Source organism: Parasteatoda tepidariorum, chromosome 4, assembly GCF_043381705.1.
Source record: "Parasteatoda tepidariorum isolate YZ-2023 chromosome 4, CAS_Ptep_4.0, whole genome shotgun sequence".
Lineage (NCBI taxonomy): Eukaryota > Metazoa > Arthropoda > Arachnida > Araneae > Theridiidae > Parasteatoda > Parasteatoda tepidariorum.
The window spans coordinates 58,352,758-58,368,574 of NC_092207.1; the positions used below are offsets into that span (position 1 = coordinate 58,352,758).

Genomic DNA, 15,817 nt, shown 5'->3' on the forward strand with positions numbered 1-15,817 from the left:
ATAGTCTTTATAAAAAAATAATAATAATGGTACAAACTAAATAAAAACTTAATAAAAACTCCAACCCTTCCCCACTAAATGTTTGAAGCATGGGTAGTTGCAATCTTGTTTGCAAAATTTTAAAATATCTCCAGTTATAGCATGTTCATTCTTTTTTAATTCAAAACAGTTCTTTTCACTGTTATAAAATGAATCAATCTGTTAAAATATCCCACGTAGATTCTTTGTTGAACTTGACAGCCTTGACCTTGACAAGCTTGAGCAAGCACTTATTATTTTTCTTTGTGGTATCATTGTTTGATTCTATGTTTCAACGCATCATGTAAAAGCGACAAAAAAACTGATTGAGGAAACAGATAACATGAAATAATCAAAGGAAATATTTCATCATAACGAATTATTACACTCAAGGTTCAGTGGAAACAACAACGCTGTTATCAACACATTATATATAATCTTATAAAAGGAAGTAAATATTTGAAACACCAGAGTTTTTTTTTTAAATAGTACTTGCGGTTTTTAAATAGTACTTAAAAAGAACAAAAGCAGGTTTGTACTAAATTTTTGCATTATTGTTAACTGTAAACTAAATACTTAAATCTTTATTTGTTGTTGGATTATGTGGATATTGTGCGGTTTTCAGGAAAACTTCTCGCCAAACAAGGTGGTGGTCATTTTAGTTACTACGGTGAGTCACTTTAAATAGGAACGTGGAATGAATACTTTAAGAAAGCGTCTAGGGGCAAAATTATTCCATAATACTGGTGAAATTAGTCTCCAAAATTAAGCGTTATTTGGCCGTGTTCTTCCCTTTAAGTATAAATATTTTTTGGCTTGGAAAGAATTAAAATCGTTAAAGCAGAACGAATTTTTTAATGAATTAATATGAGCCGCAATAGCTCAGATATTCGAGCTTTCGCTTCCCAATGAGGTAACCCAAGTTCAAATCCTAACTGTGGCTAGTTGATACGAAATCTGTTCACGACAGTGCTGACGTAAAATATCCTCAGTGGTAGACAGATCATAGGTTCTAATTCTCTTACCATTTGGCTAACCGTGGGAGGTATTCGTTGCTTTAAGCTCCATGTAATTCGGGCTGATTCCATCAAAAAGTACTCCATAAGGGCAAGATGGTCCCAATACTTGATCCAGATGTTCCGTTATCTTTTGGGTTGGATTCAAAATGGCAAGGCTATGGAGCTGAACATGAATAGTCGTTAGCTCATAATTTGACCGGCTGTTCAACTCCAGTTTACTTTGTATAGAGCGAATACATTTTTTTTGTTCTTTAGAGATAATTCTATTGTACAGAGGGACTGTTCACAAATATGAAAGAGATTCCAGAAATTCTGTTTATGCTTAGAGAATGGGAGGGGATTCATATTATTGTGATTAAATTAGTGTAAAAGGTATTACCAAGAAGATTGACATCGCACATTCTGAATAAAATAAAGACTTAAAATTAGCTGTTGAAATATACTAATATTTTTTTTTAAATATTTTTTTCTCACAAATGAGATTAAACCACATAATTAAAGTTTTAAAATGAATGATCTATGATATAGTGCAATGCGTGTGTGTTGTATGCCAAGGGGAGATGGTAAATTCTGACTAAGATGGTCAAAAATATTTTTTATAAAAAATAAGACATCATTAATAAACAGCCCACGTAACTTCATTAATTCAGACGGGGCAGACTACATCCCCTTTACAAATTTTATAGGCATTCAATTTGTTATCTAAAATAATTTTAAAAAATTAATTGGATGTAATAAAATACAACTTTTGAAACGTAGCCATTGTGATGAGGAAGCAAATAAAAAAATCCCCAATATCCTCAGCGTTATTCGACTATTTTCCTCTTTTTACTTTTCTGTCCTATCGCAATGTTTTTAATATAATGGAATTGTCCTCATATAAGCCGATTGTATAGTTTTGTCTCTATCGTGACACGAGTCGACTATCTATCTATCTATCGTGACATTTGTGTCCATCGAGTCAAATCTTTTCCTCTGGTTTAAGTGGCAGTCCTAGAGGTAGAGTTACCTTGATTCTTTCACTTTTCTCACTTTCTGACAAAGCAGCTTTCACTTTTGTTAAAAAATTTTACTTGATCATTTTATCAGCTCTTTATATTTAGATTCATTCTTGTTTCAACGCCAGAATCTGGTTTAAGTGGCAGTCCTAGAGGTAGAGTTATCTTCATTCTTTCACTTTTCTCACTTTCTGACAAAGCAGCTTTCACTTTTGTTAAAAAAAATTACTTAATCATTTTATCAGCTCTTTTTATTTAGATTCATTCTTGCTTCAACGCCAGAATCTGGTTTAAGTGGCAGTCCTAGAGGTAGAGTTATCTTCATTCTTTTATTTTTCTCACTTTCTGACAAAGCAGCTTTCACTTTTGTTAAAAAAAATTACTTAATCATTTTATCAGCTCTTTATATTTAGATTCATTCTTGTTTCAACGCCAGAATTAGAGATCAAGACAGTCTCTCAAAAATCATTGATATCTCGTTTCTTCAGTGAATTTAACAAAATTATGTTATTCGCCTTTGCTATATAATAACCATTTATGGCAAGCATATCGAAGATGTCATGAATTCTGAAATTCATCTAAAATTCTGAAGTTGAGCGTAGTCAAACTATAAGCATTCAAATCGTTTGAGCATTATATTAATGTTCACCGAAAAATCATGAGAATTTAACCATGGAGAAATGATTTTCTGTAACTCTAGCAAAAATAAACGTACCCGTAGTGGGAATAATTCTCCAATAGTTAATGCATTTGTTTCATTGAAATTTTGAACTATCATAGAAAACTTGAAATTTGAATTTTTGTCTGAGTGCTTTGCATACTGTTCTTGGTAAAACTTTTTTCATATAGTTATTATTGTTGTATTTGAAGAAAAAAGTCAATGCTTAGTTTATTTTATACAGTGAAGAAGTTTTCAAAAGCTCAATAAGATGTATGCACTGGCTTTTGAAAAATCATAATTATTCCTGGAACGTTGGAAAAACTATATCTAAACATTATTTTATTAAAACTATTTTTGCTTCCGAGGAGGTTGTAATCGAACCAAACGGGAAAAGTTACCAAAAATCTTCTCTTCTAGATTTTTACTCTGGAATTTTTTTCAATTGAAATTTAAAAGCCTTTATAAATTTATTACATAAATAGAGTTGCTTTACTATTATTTTAACTACATATTTGTTACATTTGTGAACGATTTATACTTTTGTGGCGATATCGTAACGCAATCTTCAACGTTTCTTACTACTCTAATCACAGTAGTGCTTCTTTGGTAGAAAACTTTTAGCTGATATTGTTGAATTGCTGTAGTAATGTAAAATGCAGCTGATATTGTTTAGTTGATACTATAGAACATACTACAATGCGTCGTATTTATATTTACTAGTGATTGTTTCTTTTTCTTCTGTAGTGATAAATTCTACTGTATACTGAGAAAAGAAACATAGATGTAGATAATTTATCGACTAAATAAAATGATTAATCGTATATTTGATTAATGATAAATGTGTATTGTATTTAACATAGTGAAAAATTAAAAAAAAAAGAATTATAGCAATAGTTGAAAATATTTAAATCAAATCATGATTTACTTTATAATACTAAGATGAAATGTAGATAAAAAAAATGTCCCCAGAACAGCCCGTTGTGAGTTAGGGAATTATGGAGGTTAATATTCCACAATTTTGTGTAGAACGGCGTGATTGAAACTGTCTGGCCAGCATTGCGTAAGAACCACCCTTAATTACCAGATAGTTTTTACCCATCCATCCGAACCCTTAGTAAGCTTCTCACTGAGGTACACCACTAAGGCATTTACAATAGCAATTCAGTGGCCTTTCCTAGAAATCGCAGATCCAAATGTAGGTAAATGGTAGATACTAACACTCAATTAATTCCGTTTAAAAAAAACACCAAGAAAGTAGAAATAAATCAAATTAAATTCAAACGATTGAAAGAAAATCATGAATTTGTCAAAAAATAATAAAACAAAGTTATAAAATTATCCTCTAACTAAAGAATATTACCACGGTGAGACACTGTGTACAATAGGTTGGAAAGTGTCTAGTTTTTTTTTAAAAAAATGCTTCGCTGTTCTTTTACGGACTCTAGCATTAGAGGGAAAACATTTTAAATCCTTTTTCGTAGTTTCATTTTAAGATAAAGTTATCATGTTAGAATGTAAGTTTCAGAATAATTACAAGCAAGTTTGAAATCGTTCAAAATGAGGTTGTTGAGAGAGTACGTTCGTTCACACATACATTTGAGAAAATGCTTCTTTTAACTTCGGCTATCTTTCTTTTCGTTCATGCAGAAGAGAAGATGAATTATTTATGTTTACATGATACTTAAAAATTTCACGCTCACTAATCTTTGTTTCCGTACATCTAGAGAGAATAATTGAAATCAACGCATCACATGAGCAGGTGATGTCATCGATTTCATATTTGGAATTCTAGTTAATCTTATTATACTCTGAGAACAGGTCTAAACAGAACTATCTTTTTAAGTTTCCAGAAAAAAATTTCGATTTTAAAAAAGTTTTTAAGGCCAAAGAGAGAAAAAAATAAAATCTCCGTTGTGCCCAAAACAGGCAATATAGTGCATTCAAATGTTGCTGGCCATTAAATATCCTTTATACGACCATCGAAAACGCATTTTTTTAAGTAAAAAAAGAGCTTAAGTAAATGTGCGGCAATAACTTCTCCTTACATGCATTTTTAGATATTGTTTATGAAGAATTAAGGAAAATATTTGAAAGTGGAATACAAATTCAACTCTGACGATTATTGATCGAGATTAACTTAGGAAAAATTTATGTAAAAACTGTTAAATACCAAGCTCACTTATGTCACATCTTTATGAATATATATTTATGTTGATTACGGCCATTACTGAATACTGAATTACTGGTTGAAGCAGAGGATAGTAATATATACTCAGTATGCCATCTGTAATGTATATAAAATGTTACTTTATTCTGTTCATATTCTTTGTATTTTTAGTTTAATTGCAATGGCTATAAAAGGGCTTATTTTTGCTGTATGCTGTATATTTTCTGTTGTGATAGCTGATCAAGATGAGAAGGACTCATTTAGACAGACTATTTGCAGTAAGTATAACGCAATAATATGATTAAAGTAGGACTACTTATACTTATAATACTAACTTTTCTTCATTAACTAATCTTATCCTACATTAGGAAAAGATTATTAGCTTATAGTAGGACTATTGATGGACGATTATTGTAGTAGGACTACTTATATTTATGATAGTACTAACTGTTCTACATTAACTAATCTTATACTTTATGCTACATTAGGAAAAGATTATTAGCTTATAGTAGGACTACTGATGGACGATTATTATAGCAGGACTACTTATACTTATAATAGTACTAACTGTTCTTCTTTAACTAATCTTATACTTTATGCTACATTGGGAAAAGATTATTAGCTTATAGTAGGACTACTGATAGACGATTATTATAGTAGGACAACTTATACTTATAATAGAACTAACTGTTCTTCATTAACTAATCTTATTCTTTATGCTACATTAGGAAAAGATAATTAGCTTAAAGTAGGACTACTGATGGATGATTATTATAGTAGGACTACTTATACTTATAATGATTATAGTAGGACTACTTATACTTATAATGATTATGGCAGGACTACTTATACTTATAATGATTATAGTAGGACTACTTATAATAATAGTACTAACTGTTCTTCATTAACTAATCTTATTTTTAATGCTACATTAGGAAAAGATAATTAGCTTCACAAAAAAAATACAAGGTGAAAAATTTATATTGAAACTTTGTTCCAAAAAATATTTTAAGGTAATTGTAACGAAACTTTGCTCTGGTATTAACAAAATCTTTTTATCTTGGTATAACTGTATATCAGCAACAATTGTTTTGATATCTATATGTGAAGACCTTGAGGTACAATAAATATAAGCCATGCTTTGACATTTGTCCAGGATAGCGGTTTTTGGTGAAAAATACAACATTAAACCTACAGCATGTTTTGTGTGGAGATTCTGATAGTAGTACTAATTAAAGTACTAACTGTCTTTTGTTAACTAACCGTATTCATAATGCTACTCTGTAAAAAGATAATTAATTTCGCAGAAACATTACAATCACATCTAAGGTGTAAAATTTATATTGAAACTTTGTTCTAATACAAACTTTAAGGAAATTGTTACCAAGCTTTGTTCTAATATGAAAAAAAGTTTTTTATCTTGGTATCTAAACTGTATATCAACGAATAATTCTTTGATATTTCCTATAAATGTGAAGATCTTGAGGTAACATAAAAATGAACCATACTTTCACAGTTGTCCAGGTGAGACTTTTTTGGTGAAAAACAAAGCGATAACCATGGAGAATATAAGATATTTTTGTGTGAAAATTTCTTAAACCTGTAAATGATCTGTGTGGAAACAATACGAAAAGTTTACTGTAAGTAATGTTACATTTAAAAAACTAGAACTTATTACTATAGTATTTTAAGTTATTTTAATAAGTTTAGCACATCTACAAGCAAAACGTCTTTCTTCTGACTATCCCCAAATACTTTTCAGAAACAATTTTTATTTATATTAAAAAGTTTTTTTATAAGAGAGGAAAACTTTTTTCATTAAAGATTACTGGATGATCTATCAGTAAAACCTTCAGAAAGTTTTTTTTTAAATATTTAGCTTAGAAGATATTTAGATGAAGGATCCAAACTAATATTAAAATGAATGTTAAAAAAAAGTGTAAAAAATCTTACGAATCGCAACGAAATTTAATTGAAACACGAACTAAAATAATCACAAAGAAGTGTAAGTGTCGGTTGTACTAAAGCATGTTCTTGTTTTTCGACACTTAAATTTAAAATGGTTCAACTAGAGACTCTGCTGAAATTGGTATAATATTGTGGTTCAACATTGGCAGCATTGTGGTTCAAAATATTGCGAAATTTCCATCAGTGAACATAATCAAATGCCGTAACTACTTTTGTATGTACTTTTGAAATCTTACTGCATATCATTAAATACAAAATTTGAAATCTAAACGAAATTCTCAGCTCGTTTTAAGTAGTGCTGTTCAAATGTTGAAAATATAATATATATTTTGTTTGTAGATAAGAATAGTGATGAATTGTTTGATGACCTGGAGGATTGCTTTCAAAAATACGAAACTAAAGTAGTAAGTATTTATTTTTATATCCTTTCAACTAACACTAAATCGTTCTACTTGACTGACAATCCCTCCTTCCAAAAAATAAATAACCTTTGCTTAAATAAATTTGTTCGAAAAAATGTTTTTTTTCTAAAATTTTTGATTTAAATGGTCAACTTCAGCTTTATGATCTACAACTTTAATTTCAAGAGCTACAACTCCGAAAAAGAAATTCTAAACCTACAACTATGTTTTCTAAAACACTCAATGCTACTTTAATAGAAAATTCGCTTTGTTTCTAAATTTAATTTCATTCTTATAATCATGATTACCACATTTGTGAGATCTGTAAAGAGATTTGCCTCGAGCTCAGAGGTTTGTCATGATTTGACATTTGTCAATTCTTAAAAAAAGTTTGCAAAAGTTAAAAAGATCTCAAAGGTTGCACTTTGGTTTATTACGAAGTCCTTATTCATTGTTGTATTGCTCATCGATGACTCTTTGCACAATGTTGCTTACTCACTTGGCTTAGATTATATTAAGCCAGATGCGATAAAAGAAGTTACATGTACAATAATGCAATACCATATGCAATAAAAGAAGTTACATCTTGTTTGCTGTATTGCATTGTTTGCTGTACGTTTCTCACCATAAGTCACACCACTGAATTTAAGATTCCCTCATAGAAGATAAATTGAAAGATAAATTAAAAATACGTGAGTTTTTCCTCTCTGTTAGAGACTGTATTAAATATGCGCCCAGAAGTTCAGAAAATTCAGAAATATAAATCAGTCTGTTTGCATTATGAAATCATTTGAAGTTTTAAGAAGAAAAAATTACAATCCCCTTGTAGAACAAGACAATATTTTAATTAAAGAAAAATAAATTTTAGAGATACCAATAGCTCCATGCCTCATCAAAGCTGGTGGAAATAAACCTGAGTAAAAAGCCAATTATATATAATATTTATATATTACTTTCTATAACACACTTTATAAGCGGACCACTTAAATTTCAAGCTAAATTTTAAATCTAGTGTTCTTTCAGAATTTCCTGTTGCTTAAAGAACGATATGCCATTGTAGCATGACAATATATCACTGTTTGTGGCCTTTTTAATTCAGTAAAATTTATATTCAATTTTCATGAAATATTCCATAATATCAGAAAAAATTAAAGAATATTTTCTGAGAATTAAAGCATTAAATAGAGGAAATTTTTGGTAGAGCCTTTAAAAAAATCAGAACCTAGATTTGCAGTCGCATATGATTATCTGAAATCACTATCCGTATCTGTTATATTCATATTTTTAGAGAAAGTCAAGCAGAGCGATTTATAGTTATAAACTTTTAAAATCAAAGTATTTTATATAAAATAGCTTTTCTTCGGAAACTATTGCTTGGTTAAAAACCAACATACCAGGTGCTAAGCTAGGCAAGATGGTGGTCAAAGTTTTTATGATCTAAAAAATACCTAGTGTAATTAGACTTATTTACAAGTAAAAATATAAATATTTTCAAAGACAATTTTTTATCGAAACATGTCATATCCTAAAGTGAAAAGGTTAACAAAATTATTCTTATTTACTAGATTTCAATTAAGAAACTATCAAGCTATCAAAACTTTAATCAGAGGAACTTAATTTGCAAAAAAAACAGTTTTAACAAAATTAAATTTGCTATAAAATTTATTTAATGAATTTCCATAATTAATTTAAAAATGCTCAAAGTAATGACGGAAAAAAAACTAGAATATAACATCATAAAATTTCATTATAAGTAATATTTTTCGTAGATATAAAGTAGATTTTTATGCTTAGAACTATTAAATTTTTCGACATAAAAACGTTTCATATCTTAAAGTAAAGTGGTTAGCTGAATTATTCGTACTAAACTATAAGTAGACTATATTCTAATTAGAATATATCATAATTAATGTGTTTGTAATTGTTTCATCCGTTTACAAACCGTATTAAACGACATACGGATTTTTTTTCTGTATTTTACTTTAGGAGAAAATAACTTGTTTTCTTGCAAGATTTGAATACGTGTTTTATTACAGAAGTTGAAGCATGTTTAATTAAATATTTCACTTAATGTAGTATCTGGATTACTCAATTCATGCGTTTGATAACTAACTTTGTTTGCAGAGTCACGAGATAACTGCGAAATGCAATACAAAAATATACCCACAGTCAGAAGGAAGCAGCCCCATTATGGTTAAACAAGCTTGCAAAGAGTGGACTTTGTGGAAGCAGGTAAGCAAACAGTGTTTCAATATATTTCAATAATAATGACCGTTAATATCGATTCTCTGTCCATACAATGAACTCTAAATTAAGAAAAATGATCACAAGAAACACAGTTAGCGTAATAAAATGTGGTGTCTGGTTGCACTTTTAACCAGACACCTAACCATAATTCCTAGTATTTGGCAATATACTGCACCATATAATTTAAAAAATAGTGGACTATTGCTGTTAATATCGACTCTCTGTCCATACAAGGAGCTCTAAATTATGACCAAACGACCTTAAAAAATATACGTTTGATTTGACCAGACATCGCACCATGGTTCTTAGTGTTACATTTCTAACCAGATATCCACTATGATTCTTAGTATTCGACAATAAGCTGCACCGTATAATTCAGTATAATAATGACGGACCATTGCTGTTATTATCAATTCCATATAATGAACTCAAAATTTTGGAAACCATAAGAAAATTCTAGTGTAAAATGTTATGTTGCACTTTTAACTAATCATCGCAGCAAAATTCTTAGTGTCCACACAGCTTCGTAATGTTCACTTCACAACTTAATTCTTGTGTTACATTTTTTACCAGACGTCGCACCATAATTCTTAGTATTTAACAATGTACTGCACTATTCATATCTTTATGAATGGACTATTGCTGTTAATTTCAATTCTCTGTCAATAGAATAAAATCTGAAATCTGACAAAGTAACCCGTGTATTATCCTAGCAATATAACCTATATTTAATAAGCGTACCATCAATTAGGGTTAATTTGAGGTAAGTGTGCAAAAAAAGTCGAACACTTTGAGCAACCACCGATTTAGTAATCGGTTTGGATTTTTCTGCTGTAGGACAAAATTTTAATGATTCGAGAGCCTGACCTTAAATATAGTAACTAATTTGTAAAGGCGATATTTTAAGTTACGAAACTAGACACCGAAACCTATTTCCTTGGAATAAACATGCTTTTTTTATACAGATTACGATTCTTTATCTTCAAAATGGAAAGAGCAGTCACTGTAGTTTAAGCAGGGGATCGGTGAAAATTTTGTGCCCCTTAAATTTAATTTCACGTTTTGTGTATTTTGCATGTGGGCTGTTAGAATTTTCATTCGAAAATTAGGATAAAATAACTGGCAGCAGCCTACCACAAAGTTTACGGTAAACCACGTTTTTTTTAATTTTATAGTTTTGAAACCGTTTACAACTAGTATAGCTATAAAACCATGACTGCAAAACTGCACGATTTTTTAAACATTTGTAACTAGAATGGTTTCAAAATCGTAAAAAGAAATTTAACTGGGGCTTAGGAGCTAGACTTTTCGTTAAGTAATGGGCATTGTGGAGCCATCTTTTTTATGGTTATTAGATTATTTTGTTTGAATATGGTAAAATAACAATTAAATAAATTGTGATTTAACCATTTTTTCCGAGAAATTTCTAACCATGTGAAGGAAGTCGTATTTTTAAATTTTTCTTCTCAAGAGTTATTTGAATGATTCCTTTCGAATTTTGTTGATAGATTTTCTTGTTTAAAATTGCTTAGATTCAATTAGCGTAAAAAGTTTATGTGCCATGCAATCCGAAAAAATTCGACCATTATTAATTTAACTAATTGCAAAATAATAAATAATTATCAAAAATAACTCTTTACATGAAATTATCTTTGGATAACGAAAATCTTTGGATTTTTTAGCACATTGTGCAGCGCACAAAAAAATAAATGGATCACTAGGACTAACTTTTCATCTAATGATCGGATCTTTATGTTCTAGGATTCAATCTAAATGTTTCAAGAGGATGACTTTAAATATACTTCTTAATTAAAGCAGACGAAATTTTAAATAAAGAAATCAGACCCAAAAACGTGTTTTCTCTGAATAAGCATAACTTTTTATGGTGGCTTTGTATTTTTGATTCCCGAAATACAAGGGGCAACCCCATAGTTTAGTCAGGACAGCGACCGAATTGAAAAATTTTGCCCGCAATTATAAAATTGGTTTGTCCAAAGATGATTCCATGAGAAAAAAAAATTTTAGTAAATATTTGTTACTATTTATTATATTTAGTAACAGTCGAAACTTTTTTGAATTGTAAGGCATACAATTTTTTACATCATTTTAAAGAATGCATGACTAAAAACAAAATTTGACCGAAATCCTTCGAACAGTCCCTGAGAAAGCAAATTTTAAATACACGACTTTTTGAAAATTTTATTTATTTAAAATATTCTACCAAATTAAAATTCTTAGCATGATGCGTTTAAATGTTTCGTTTCAAGGCTCATTTAGACAAAAATATGAGTAATAAATAATATGTATGCGATAAGTGATAGACATAATTAGTAAAAATAATTACCTATTGACAATCCAAAAAAAAAAATAGTTGTATGTAACAAAAAATTTAAATTTAACAATTATTGTTTATTTTGCATAGTTTGATGATTGTTTTGAAGAATATAAACACTTGTGGGATAAGGTATGTTTATTATTTGTTTATTTAAATACTTATCAGTTATAACTTTACTTTTCTCCATCAATTGATTTTTTATATTTGAAAAATATTTACTTCTTATGCAAATATTATAATTACAAATATTTACTAATTAGTAGTCTTAATTTTAACAGTGTATTCTTAGTCCTCTTTGCTCTAATTTTAATTTTTTTTTTTAAGAAATCCAAAGACATAAATATAAATCTCTTTATTTCTTTATAGTTCTATTCGAAAAGTATAATAGAATCTCTCAGTTATTAAAAATAATATCTCTCAGTTGTTACTCTTATATGAGCACTTATGATAAATTTAATTATATTCATGTTTTGACATTCAGTAGAATTTTTAACTGCTTTTTTTCCAAAGGCAACTACGAGTTATGCTTTTTACAATTTTTTTTCTATTTTTCATATAGATGGAGGTTGGAGAAGAAGGAGACGTAAGCACAACTATTTTTATTTGAAATTTTTTTAAGTTTTAATATACAAAATTCATGAGTATAATAGGCATGTTCCATTCTAAATTGCTTTTAATTGATGAAACTTGAATATCGAATACAAATCATCATATTTTTGACAATCAGATGTAGTTCTTAGGAATCATTAAAAAACTCGCTTAGCTTTTTCAGGATAGCAAACAATATTTTTAAACTAAACGTTTTTAAGGTTTTAATTTTTTTTTTCAAGTATAGTAAGCAATGTTGAAACTCTGTCTGGCTTTCATGAAACAAATATATCAAAAACTTGTAAACCAAGTTTTTAGAAATTTAGAACTGTATTGAATTCTATCATTCAAATTTGCTACATTCCTAATACATTATCGATTTTCACCGGTGAAAATTTATAATTCGTCATGGTGAGAATTATCCTTCCTAAAATTTATTACATAATACGATAGTTCATCTTAAGCAGAAATATCATTTAATTTAACAACATTTTAAGATTTTTAAGGAACTTTAAGCAATTAAGCGAACTTTCACGATTTAATGGCTTCAGATACCCATGTAATGCTTCAACGTAAAACAGTTTTTTTTATGATGGTGTAATTAATTATTAATTTTTTTTTTATTTTATATGATATATTGTGATATAGTTTCCTATTCATATTATATTATAAAAAAGAATATTATTATTTCAAAGTGTATGGGAATACTTTTGTGAAGTAATACCTAAAAATTAAATTCTCATCCAGTTTAGTGAATCCAAATTTAGGCCTTCAAAATTTGCATTGAACATTCTTAAATTCGAAATCAAATCAAGAAATAAACCATTTCAATGATAGTAGGTGTCAGATGAACAATATAGATATGCATTTTTTTGAAAAACAAACTAAGAGCAAGATATTATTTCCTAGCACTCATATATATATATATATATATATATATGTGTGTGTGTGTATATATATGTATATATATATATGTATATATATATATATATATATATACGCAAGTTTGACGTAAAGTTTTACACGTATGACCAGAAAAGTTTCGAACATTCAGCTCATTTCATACCGAAAGTATAAACAACGAAGTTTTCACATCCTTTAGTTGTGATTTTCGAGATCTGTGAGCGACTTGACGTGGGTGGAGAATCGTAGCTTCAGCTTTGAGTAAGAAATGAACCCTTATAGTTTTCTCCTCTCGTAATACTCCTTTCTTACAAACAACTAAATTCAAACCGTGGTGGCTTGGAGGAGAGATCGCTGCCCTCCACCCCAATGAAGTAATCCGAGTTCGAATCATAGAAATGGCTGGTTGACACGAATAAAACTTCTAGATCTGGCAATGGAATAAATTAGTCTTCGTGGAGGACTTTCGAATTAAATTAACTCGCATTTGCGTTATAGGGGGAGGAAAACTACGAAAACCTTTCATGATTAGCCTGACGGCTACCAGCTGTCACTAGGATTTGAACCTGAGTCACCTCATTAGAAGGAAAACGCTCTGACCCCTGAGACACAGCTGTTCCCGGCAAATGACGTTGAATTTATTTCATTTAAATACTAAAAGTTGAGTACTAAGGGACTATTTTTAAAGGGTTACTTTAATACGACAATTTTTGATTCCATAGCACACACTTTGGATACGCCTTTCATAAAGTGTTTACTTGTAAGAATTCAAACATAATGAGCATCGGAATTGGGTAAAGCTCATAAATATTTTTAATCAGTACCTGAATTCATAAATTGAAAATAATATTTTTTATTTTGCAGAAATGTTATCAGGCAGTATTTGTGAAGCATGAGATAAATGTATCTTGAATTCCAAAGCAATTTGAAAAAGGAATAAGTATTGAAAGTTGCGAATACTTACGAAATTACATATGTATAACCATATGATAAATAAAATGCATTGTTAATCATAATTTGCGTAATTGATTTTTAACTGAGACATACAGGTACAACCAATCACGTACAACATAGCTTTTTTTTCGGCAAAGTAAAAAAATATACGTTAGTATTTTTTTTTTGAATAATTTTGTATTTAATAAAAACAAATTTTAGTTACGAAGTAAATATTTAGCTTCATTTTCTATCTATTCTAAAATGGCTGCAGAAGTATTAAACATAAACAGATGCTATCGTACCGCATATAGAAATACCAATTATAGGTGACAGAGCTTGCCTTTTTCGAGAAACAGCATATATATCATTCGAAACTCAAGTTATGGCTCCAGAGGAGCGTGAGGAAGTAGTAAAGCACGCAATGGAGCATTGAGGTGAGTTTTCTATTTTATCTCACAACAAAGGTGGAAATGTTGCCTACTAAAATTAAATGTTCCGAACTCATACTCATTTTGGTTTGTGTGATTTAATGACTGCGAGGTAGAATTTAAGCTATTACTAAAATTCGAAACATAGAGAACTTTGACAATATCGAGGACATCTCTTAAAAATAGTTAAAAAGCACATCCGACAAGACAACAGCAAGACGGTGAAAAAATTTGGTTAATATGATGGTTAAAACTAATTAAAGTGTTAGGATTTGAGGAGTTACAAAAGTATAAAGTGCAGTACAAGAAAATTTCGAAAGTTGACCAAACTTATCACCAGAGGTGACTAGATATATAATATTCAGTAAAGCAACCAAACCTGAACTATAAGGAAAATGTAAAATTTTAACGATATAAATAAAAATAGTCCTTCAAAGAATTTTACTCGCTTAAACTTTGATTTTACCTTATTACTGCCGAATTCTCTAAAAGTATGCAGGGTTATTCAATAAAGTGATCACAAATTTGGAGAACAAGTAAGTCATATGAAAAGGATTGAGAATTGCATAGTAATCCATGCCATACTAAATACAATCCGAAGCAACTAGTGACAATTGTTTGTAACTGGCCAGCTGTTCGTGAGTCTTTGAACTATGCTTTTATTTACCTAAACTATCTTAACTTAATGCTTTCTATTAATTTTTTTACTCGAAAGTTACAGTTTTATTATAATTGAATGATGTGTTGAATAGCTTGGCAAGAATAACATACCAAATTATTATGCAATAAAAACAGCTATTTCTGTCCCTATTTAAATGCAGCTTCTGAAAATATTTATTAAAAGAATAAAATTATCGTACATTTAATATAATTTAAATAAATGAAAGTACCAGCTCAAAGCCACAGACACAAGAAGTTTATAATAAGCCGGCGCCAGACGCTGGATATGACGACATTGTCAGCCTATGATTGCTATGCAATTCTTAATCCCTATGAAATGTCTTGCTTTCACTATAAGTTTATAACTCCTCCTGTTATCCAACTCGTGTACAGACAGACTCGTAGCCATCCTACTCAAGACCATAACAAAACACTCTTTATTTTGGTACAGTAAATCATTAGAACATTAAAAAGTTTTTACAATATTT

At 29.4% G+C, this 15,817-nt stretch overlaps 1 protein-coding gene across 5 annotated transcripts; it reads left to right on the forward strand.

Moving 5' to 3' along the window:
* The first annotated feature begins 390 nt into the window (after positions 1 to 390).
* Positions 391 to 14,321, forward strand: LOC107448004 (uncharacterized). 5 transcript variants are annotated; one of them, XM_043052109.2, is made up of 8 exons: positions 2,123 to 2,190; positions 2,295 to 2,344; positions 5,035 to 5,141; positions 7,171 to 7,235; positions 9,357 to 9,464; positions 11,902 to 11,943; positions 12,374 to 12,397; positions 14,170 to 14,321. In XM_043052109.2, exons 3-8 carry the CDS (start codon positions 5,045 to 5,047, stop codon positions 14,215 to 14,217), a joined length of 384 nt encoding a protein of 127 aa, XP_042908043.1. In that variant the 5' UTR covers positions 2,123 to 2,190; positions 2,295 to 2,344; positions 5,035 to 5,044; the 3' UTR covers positions 14,218 to 14,321. The 5 variants fall into 5 exon arrangements, with proteins under 5 accessions (XP_015918580.1, XP_015918581.1, XP_015918582.1 ...); XM_016063094.4 differs by lacking the exons at positions 2,123 to 2,190; positions 2,295 to 2,344 and adding an exon at positions 391 to 549; XM_016063095.3 differs by lacking the exons at positions 2,123 to 2,190; positions 2,295 to 2,344 and adding an exon at positions 1,892 to 2,036.
* The last annotated feature ends 1,496 nt before the right edge of the window (positions 14,322 to 15,817 follow it).